Source organism: Cuculus canorus, chromosome 8 (assembly GCF_017976375.1).
Source record: "Cuculus canorus isolate bCucCan1 chromosome 8, bCucCan1.pri, whole genome shotgun sequence".
NCBI classification, from domain to species: Eukaryota; Metazoa; Chordata; class Aves; order Cuculiformes; family Cuculidae; genus Cuculus; species Cuculus canorus.
The window spans coordinates 2358036-2366498 of NC_071408.1; the positions used below are offsets into that span (position 1 = coordinate 2358036).

At 46.1% G+C, this 8463-nt stretch overlaps 1 protein-coding gene across 4 annotated transcripts in view; it reads left to right on the forward strand.

The window, feature by feature from the left end:
* The window catches only part of SWT1 (SWT1 RNA endoribonuclease homolog), a 28971-nt gene extending 21065 nt beyond the window's left edge, over window positions 1–7906 (forward strand). The window contains exons 17-19 of one of the 4 annotated variants that reach the window (XM_054073380.1): window positions 4071–4137; window positions 4980–5044; window positions 6869–7905. In XM_054073380.1, the coding sequence (XP_053929355.1) occupies window positions 4071–4137; window positions 4980–5044; window positions 6869–6974 (238 nt within the window). In that variant the 3' untranslated portion in view covers window positions 6975–7905. The other 3 variants (XM_054073381.1, XM_054073382.1, XM_054073383.1) reach the window with 3 other exon arrangements.
* The last annotated feature ends 557 nt before the right edge of the window (window positions 7907–8463 follow it).

Below are 8463 nucleotides of genomic sequence, written 5' to 3' on the forward strand. Positions count from 1 at the left end.
GGCCTCCTCACCCTCACTAGAGAACATTTCTCTCCCCCCTTTCAGCTTTTCTACCCTTGGCTTTTGAAATACATTTGATGTTGTGTGGAGAGAGAAGAGAAAGCAGTGGTTGATATTACACTGGTCTCCGTACTGCGATTCAAATTGCTCGTTAGGGAGGTTTTACATCAATCCTTTTGCTTTGTGCGTTATTAATTTAGGGTGTGTTCTCTAGACATAGTTCTACAGCTGAGGGAGACCCTTTTTCACTGAGAAACGTTAATGAAAACTCATTCAACCTCGATTTAATGTAGTAATAGATGCAGAGTCAATGTGTAGACAAGCACGACCAGGTTTCCCAATGTACATCATCTCTTGAAATTTCTGTTTTCCGTAGCACGGAATGATGGCTGCAGGAGATGAAAGGAACATCAAATGATTGAAACCAGTAGAGAGCAGCAGTGGTGTGGAATGACTGCCCTGCAGACAGAAGCGTGTTATGATTTTCTGCAGAAAAATATATTCCAGCCCTGAAGCTTGTGTTCCAGCTCCTATAGAGTTGAGAACAGCAATAAGCATGTTTTATGAATGCTGACCTGTTAAGAATTTGTGGGGGAAGTTGGTGTGCAAGCTCTTCTCTCACCGACTTCTTTTCAGTGCTCAGTGTGCAGCAATGTTTCATCTTTGAAAATAACAAATGCCTTTGTGTTCAACGATACTGTAAAGCTCTGAGCCAAATGTCCCATTTCTCACTTCATGCTATAAACCCAGAAGCAATTGTTATAATCCAAGTAAACACCTTAAGTTACAGGATTTAACATTGAAGTGCATAGTCTTGAGAACATCATAGAATAGTTTGGGTTGGAAGGGACCTTAAGGATCATCCAATTCTACCCCCTGCCATGGGCAGGGACACCTCCCCCTGGCTCAGGCTGCCCAAGGCCCATCCAACCCGGCCTGGAACACCTCCAGGAATGGGGCAGCCACAGCTTCCCTGCGCTTGCAGCCCAGGCGGCCAACTGTATCCTGGGCTGCATCCAAAGCAGCGTGGCCAGCAGGGCGAGGAAGGGGATTCTGCCCCTATATTCCTCTCTTGTGAGACCTCATCTGGAGGACTGTGTCCAGTTCTGGAATCCTCAACATAAGAAGGAGATGGAGCTGTTGGAACGAGTCCAGAGGAGGCTACAAGGATGAGCCGAGGGCTGGAGCACCTCTCCTACGAGGACAGGCTGAGATTGTTGGGGTTGTTCAGCCTGGAGAAGAGAAGGCTCCCAGGAGACCTTAGAGTGACCTTCCAGTACCTGAAGGGGCTACAGGAAAGCTGGAGAGGGACTGTTCACAAAGGCTTGTGGGGATAGGACGAGGGGCAATGGGGATAAACTGGAGAGGGGCAGACTGAGACTGGACATAAGGAGGAATTTCTTCCCCATGAGGGTGGTGAGGCCCTGGCCCAGGTTGCCCAGGGAAGCTGTGGCTGCCCCATCCCTGGAGGTGTTCCAGGCCAGGTTGGATGGGCCTTGGGCAGCCTGAGCCAGGGGCAGGTGTCCCTGCCCATGGCAGGGGTTTGGAACTGGATGATCTTTAAGGTCCCTTCCAACCCAAACTATTCTAGCATTCCATGAAACAGGCTGCAAACGTCCCCCGCGGTGCCAAGGACATTTGCCAAATGGTCGCTGCCGTGGGGTTTTTCACTGTCGGAGCTGATTGCTCTGACAATTGTTGAGGCAGCGCTTGAAGGCTTTGAGGTATTTTTAGGAACAGTAGCCAGCTGGTTCTCTTGCCGACTTTTAGTTGGCAGGTGAAGTGGTGTCGTTTAAGAGCAAAATTCTGGGCACATCGTACGAAGGGGGAAGGAACGTGGGGCTCATTTTTGTAACAGTGATAATTCCTGCGTAAAATCATAGTGAAAATAAGCAGCAGGCTTACTAGTTATGATAAATCCTGTGGCGTGTCACGTTCTTCCAGCCAGTTTAAAAGATAGTGACTCTTTTAACTGGGATTTTTAACTTACTCTGTTAGTTTTCTGGGTTGTTTTCAATTACCAATTAATTCATTTATAAAGGCTTACAGCTTGCAAAGGGAGGGAGGGGAGAATTTGGACACTTTCCCATGGGAAAGTAAATAAAGCTTCCCAAAAAAGAGATTTTATTTCACTTCTTTTTTTCCAAATCCAATAATTTTCTTAATCATTATTTACGTACTTAAAACTTAACATAAGGCAGGGGTTTATCAGTATTTCTTAATACACGTGAAGTGTTCCATGGTTTTTAATGTGCGTTTTGTAAGGTTTAACAGGGTTCTGTTGGTTTTTTTCCCTAGTGAATGAAAATTACCTTACTCTGAGCTACAACAGAATTATATCTGCCTAAATAGATTAGGGTAATTAATTTGTGAGAGAATCACTTCCTTATTGGATCAGTTTTGGAGCCTTGTGGAAAAGGTTTTTTTTTTCTCTTGGAACTTCATGCCGTCTTAGTAGATGGTAGGGAAGACTTGAAACGTCCTGGGCTGCTTCGTGGCTAAAGAAAATATTAGGTTAGAGCAAAAAATAATTGCCAGTTTTGTCATTGTAAACTGTGATGGGTATTTTGGCTTCAATCTTTAACTGTCTCCATGCAGGTGGATTGCTTGAAAGGGTGGAATTCACTCTACTTATTTATGTTACAGGTTTTGTTGTCACTGTTTGTTCTTTTTTTAATATTATATTGTTAAATTAAATGGGGGAAGAAAGCAAATTTGAGTGATTTTTGTTTTCTGAGTTTAAACGGGGATGTAAAGCAGCAGGAACTGTCAGTGATATCAACCAAGAGGTTGGCCAGGAGATCATCAACGAATGTACAGCTCAACAGGGGTTCTGAAAATTCCATGATGGAAATGAGAGCCTTGAAGATGAAGTGTGTAGTGGATGTCCTTCTGCGATAGATGACAGCCAGCTGAGGGCCAGGATTGAAGCAGACCCATGCAAAATAACTTGGGAGGTTGCAGAAGAGCTCAACGCCGACCATTCAACAGTTGTTTGACTTTTGCACCAAGCTGGAAAATTCAAAAGCTCCACAGATGGGGCTGCACAAGCTGAGCCAAAATCCAGAAAATCATCGTTACTGAGTCTGTTCTGCTCTTCTTTTTCTCAACAAAACCTATTCATTTCTCCATAGCATTGTGACATGTGATGGAAAATGGATTCTATGTGATGACAACGCAGTGGCTGGACGAACTGGGCTATGAAACTGCCCCCAGGAGCTTCCTCCCCAGCCCTTTCTCCTACCCGTGACCATGATTTCAAACATCTCAGCTCCCTGCAAGAGGTTTTCCACAACCAAACAGCAGCTCAAAACACCTTCAAAGGACTTATCAATTCCAGGACTCTAGAATTTACACTCTGGGAATAGCCTTGTTGGCAAAAATGTGTTGATTTAACAGTTCTTATATTGATGAATAAATTCTATTCCAAGCTGAGCTAGATGGATTTAAAGTCAATGGGTAAAAACGGCAATTATTTTTGCACCAACCTAATATGAGTATTTAAGATGATATGTGGTTCTTCATAAGAACACCTCCCGTCAGCTGCCAGACCCCATTTTCACTGCTCGGTCTTGGGTGGGAATGGGTTCTCGGTACAAGCAACAAAAATAGTTTGTAGGTGGTAGTGTTCGAGCTGTGCGTTAGGACATGGAGGGGTTGAGTTAAAGCTGTCACTACTGTGGGAAAGTTGTGTTGCGTTCCGCTCCTCTGTGGCTCCGCAGTAATGCAGCAGGGTTTGCCTATGTGACACAAAAGGCTTTTAATTATTGCTGGTGTTCTTCCAGTCTATACAGAGGAATTGCTCATGAAAACATCGGTTGACGTTTTAATGAGGAAAAACCTTCATAGAAAGTCCTTGCAGAAATAATAAGCTCTTTTCATTCTTTTAGAGGAGTGGAAAGGGATGGGTGGAAGGGAAAATTCTTCAAAGATCACAATTTTCTTTTTGTTTAAAGGAAGTAATTAACTTTTTTTTGTTCATGAAGCACTTCTTACTGTTGTCTTTTTTAATTCTTTCATAGAATCCTTCTATACTTGCTCAAATAAAGCCCCGAACTTTTCTTTTTCAGAATTTTGACCCCAGCCAGTAGTTTCCAAGATATTTGGACCCTCTATAACTTCCTCATAAGCAACGAGGTATGAAACATTCTGTAAGGTTGTTAGCTACAAGGTGTCTCATCACTGTTTCCACTAAGCTAGGATTGTAAAGGTTGCTCTTATTTATTAAATATTGGACATAAAATATGGCTTTAGGTGGCACCTACCAAAAGTTATTCAAATCTCTACTGGTATTCGAGTTGCTCACGTGCCTTTCTGAGCCCTCTTTCGTCAAGAGTGAAATCCTTGGGGCTGAAGTCCCCAAAGCATCTTTAATCCAGTCCTTTTAAGAGCGAGTGAGGCCGTTGCGTTAAGGTCACACTCTGGAGAATATGAGCTGCAGCTCAGAGGAAAAAAACCTACTTTGAAATTACCATTTCTTCATGAAGTTTTAATTAATTTGTGCTGAAGGATTTTAGGAAATGGAAATCATGTTTGAAGAACAGGGTTATTTTCTCATTTACTATATTATGTATTTCAGGTTTGATGTCTTCTCCCGTGCAGGAAAACAGATTTGATGTCTCCTGATAAATCCTGCTCACCTTATAAAACAGTTTTTGCCTCTGTGTGTGGTGTTTGGTTATGGGATTGTCATAGAACTATAGGGCAAATTAAGAAGGGAAGAAGAATCATTTACAGTCTTAGATTTGAGCTGAAATTGTAAGAAAATGGAGCTGGAGTGACATCTGTCACTCCCATTCTACACAATCAGGAGGGTTGATTTGGAACATTTGGTTTTCTAGTATAGACTCTTATATGCTGTCTGAACTCGAGAGCCTTTAGGCCACACGCTAACAGTATCTGTTACACCAGCTGTATAATTGTAATCGCTATCTGCTGCTTGGTTAATTACTGTGTTCATTGTTTGTTCTTTGTTGTAGATAAATAACAGCGTAAAATTCACTGCTGAAGAGCTCTATGAGTGTGTCTCACAGGAGGTGTATCGGTAAGCTGGTTCCTGACCACAGCGGGTGGGTGTGAGACAGCATTTAGCATGTGCCGCGTTAACCCAAGTCCCAAAAGAGAAGTGGTTTGGATAAAGAACAAATGACCATTGTGGGAGGGAAGATCAGTGGGGATGTTTGCTTTTTCCCCCTTCTAGTTTCTTAACGTGACCTGCTCTTAGAACAGAGAAGGAGAGGAATGAAATCAGAGATGAGCCATTGACATCTACACAGGGATTTTGAGCGATTTGACTTGGAGGCGAGGCGCTGGTCCCACTTCTCTCTACCCAATGTGGGTTCCTGGTGCAGTGGCGGGCAGAGCCCACGCAGGTCCACATCCGTTGTGAGGCAGATTAGAGCACCAGGATGCTCTGAAATGAACTTGATAAGACAGGGACCTCATCTGAGACCTCATCTGGAGGATTGAGACCTCATCTGGAAGATTGTGTTCAGTTCTGGAGTCGTCAACATAAGAAGGAGATGGAGCTGTTGGAACGGGTCCAGAGGAGGTTACAAAGATGCTCCAAGGGCTGGAGCACCTCCTGTATTGAGGACAGGCTGAGAGAGTTGGGATTGTTCAGCCTGGAGAAGAGAAGGCTCTGAGGAGACCTTAGAGCGACCTTCCAGTACCTGAAGGGGCTACAGGAAAGCTGAGGAGGGGCTGTTCGCAAAGGCTGTGGGGATAGGATGAGGGGCAATGGGGATAAACTGGAAAGAAACCAACATTTGTGCTCAGCAGTGACCCCCTTATTTCAGAAGGCCGCTCGAGGCCCTGTGGCTGCACAGCTCCGGCCAAACTTTGCCTTTTCTCCCTTTTTAAGGAGCCCTTTTGAACAGTCTGGTGAGAAAGCGTTTCTTGAAAATTGCAAGTTACAGAATGTTCTCTATTCAGTCAGGTTTAGATTCCTCTTTTGAAAGGAGTAAATAATTTGAAAGAATAAATAATAACTTAGTGTAGTTGAGAGGTTTGCGTGTAAATACATTGTTGTAAATACATGGAGGATGGTTTGAACTGAACCTTCCCGTTCTGTCAAGAAAGCTGATGTAAGTGACCTTTTAAACTTGATTAAAAGTACCTTTATGCAGCACAGTGAAAAGCAGAGAGTGAAAAAGGAGCTCTGCCTTCTCCCCCTATTTGTGGGGCAGCTGTGTCAGTATTGAAGATGCAACCACGAGCCCCATCACAAGTAGCTGATTTAAACAATATTTAACATGTATGAGTATAAGTAAAGCCTTGTCTCTGATGGGAGTTGGAACTGGATGATCTTTAAGGTCCCTTCCAACACAAACTATTCTATGATTCCATGGGTAAAGCTCCATGTGCCATCAGCACCATTCCAGGTGTCAGGCAAGTGCCAGAGAACAGACCAGCTGCACCCAGTAAAGACTGGAGTCCTCTTGTCTGCTAAATTCTGTCTCTGACCATGTTGTAACCGTGGGCAGGGCCTGTTTCCAGCTGAAACGTGTAATCTTACAGGAGCTGCGGCCTTGCCTTGCAGCTTAAACCCCCTCGGTGAAAAGCAGTCACGTTTTAATACGTATTGTTTGAGTGCTCAGGTTTGGCTTGAGGAGGCTGAGCTCTGGCCTCTGCGTGGTTCCTTGCCAGCGATGTCGGTGCGGCTGGGAACGCGCGGGGCTCGGCTCTGTAACACACTCAGGTTTTGGTTTGGGCTTCCAGAGGTAGAGAGTATTCTCTGCTTCTGGCAGGGGGAAAGCGTGGTGGTAGAATCCTTGTGAATTTTGTTCTAAAGGAGCATACGGGAAGATTGTCGTCTATAAAATGAGTCCACTGTGTCCCACTAACCTTTGTGCCTTCTCTTCCCTAGGGAAAGGCTGGAAGTGGGATATGGCCAGCTGGCCCAGCTGGAGCACACCATTAAGCAGTGTGAGGTGTCGGTTCACACGGAAGCCAAGAACAGGGGCTGGCTGTGACACTGGGGTCAAGGACCGGAGCGGCCGTGCTCTGTCCGTGTCCTGGCAGAGCCCAGCTCCTCCGGCAGGCGCCAGGGAAACACTCGAAGAGCTGAAAATCTGCTGCCTTATTTCTTGATGGTGCTGGTTTGTGTTCTGAGTTGAAGGAAAAACCTGGTTAGTTACACACATGCATTAAATGCTGGGATTTCTGCTGGGAATCGAAAACCGATGGAATTTTCCATCCCAAGTGAGAGGCTGTGGCCCCAGTGGTTGCGTGCACAGCAGACACGCCGGGCTGCTGCTCCACAGTCCGAATGTCCGTGTTTCATGCTGTTACCAGTGCTCTAGGATGAAACAGGTAAGGCATCTGTTTTGCTGGTGTATGAGCAGTGATGAGTGAGACAAAAGAACACGGTGCGGTTGGGAGGCAGCAGTCGGATACCCGGGATGCTCCATCCCCTGTGGGGTGAAGGGCTGAGGCGGGTGCGATGTCTGTGTCCTGTGAGGCCGAGAGAGGCTGCAGAGCAGGGACAGCTGGACTGATGCCCATTTAGAAGTCCCTCTTCCCTTGGAGAGGCAGGAGCTGTGTTGGGTTGCATTCCGTGACGTGCCTGTCTGCTCGCCTGGTGCCATCTCTGAACGTGCTCTGTCCCGTTCCAGAGCCGCTTTCAGTCCACAAAACTCACTAAAAGCCATAGTCGGTGCTGCTGTGGCCTTTGATACTGCCTCTTCCAGGTGTGCGTTTGTACGGAGATGAGAGGCTGGCAACGTTCTGCCAGTGTTTATTTTGCTATGACCTGTTGGATGTATTTGTAAAACCTCTACTGTAAAGACCTCTTTTATGATGGTTACAGTAAATGGCCGTTAATTCTACTTGGTGGCAGTTTCTTTTAACAGCTCTGTTCTCACCTTCCCTCGTCCCTGGGGACCTCAATTGTGTGTGGTTCTTGCCCCCAGACTCTCTCCTCTGAGAGAGAAGGCTCTGAGGAGACCTTAGAGTGACCTTCCAGCACCTGAAGAGGCTCCAGGAAAGCTGAGGAGGGGCTGTTCACAAAGGCTCGTGGGGATAGGACGAGGGGCAATGGGGATAAACTGGAGAGGGGCAGATTGGAGACTGGACATAGGGAGGAATTTCTTCACCACGAGAGTAGTGAGGCCCTGGAACAGGTTAGGTGCGACTGCCCTATCCCTGGAGGTTTTCCAGGCCTGACTTGGATGGTCCTTGGGCAGCCTGAGCCAGTGGGAGGTGTGGAACTGGATGATCTTCAAGGTCTATGATTCTATGAACTACTTTCTTTTCTCCTCCTGCTGGCTCTCCCCAGTCAAGCACAGCCAGCTTTACAGCCCGGCATAACCAGGCAAACGTTGGGGCTGATATTTCCCCCCTCCGGTGCAGACACGAAGGCTCTGCTGCCCCACGGTGACTTTGTGCTGCATTACACCGACAGCTCTGTTCCTGCGTTGGGATCAGAGCTGCAGTGAACTAAGACTGGGATGGTAAGTGCTG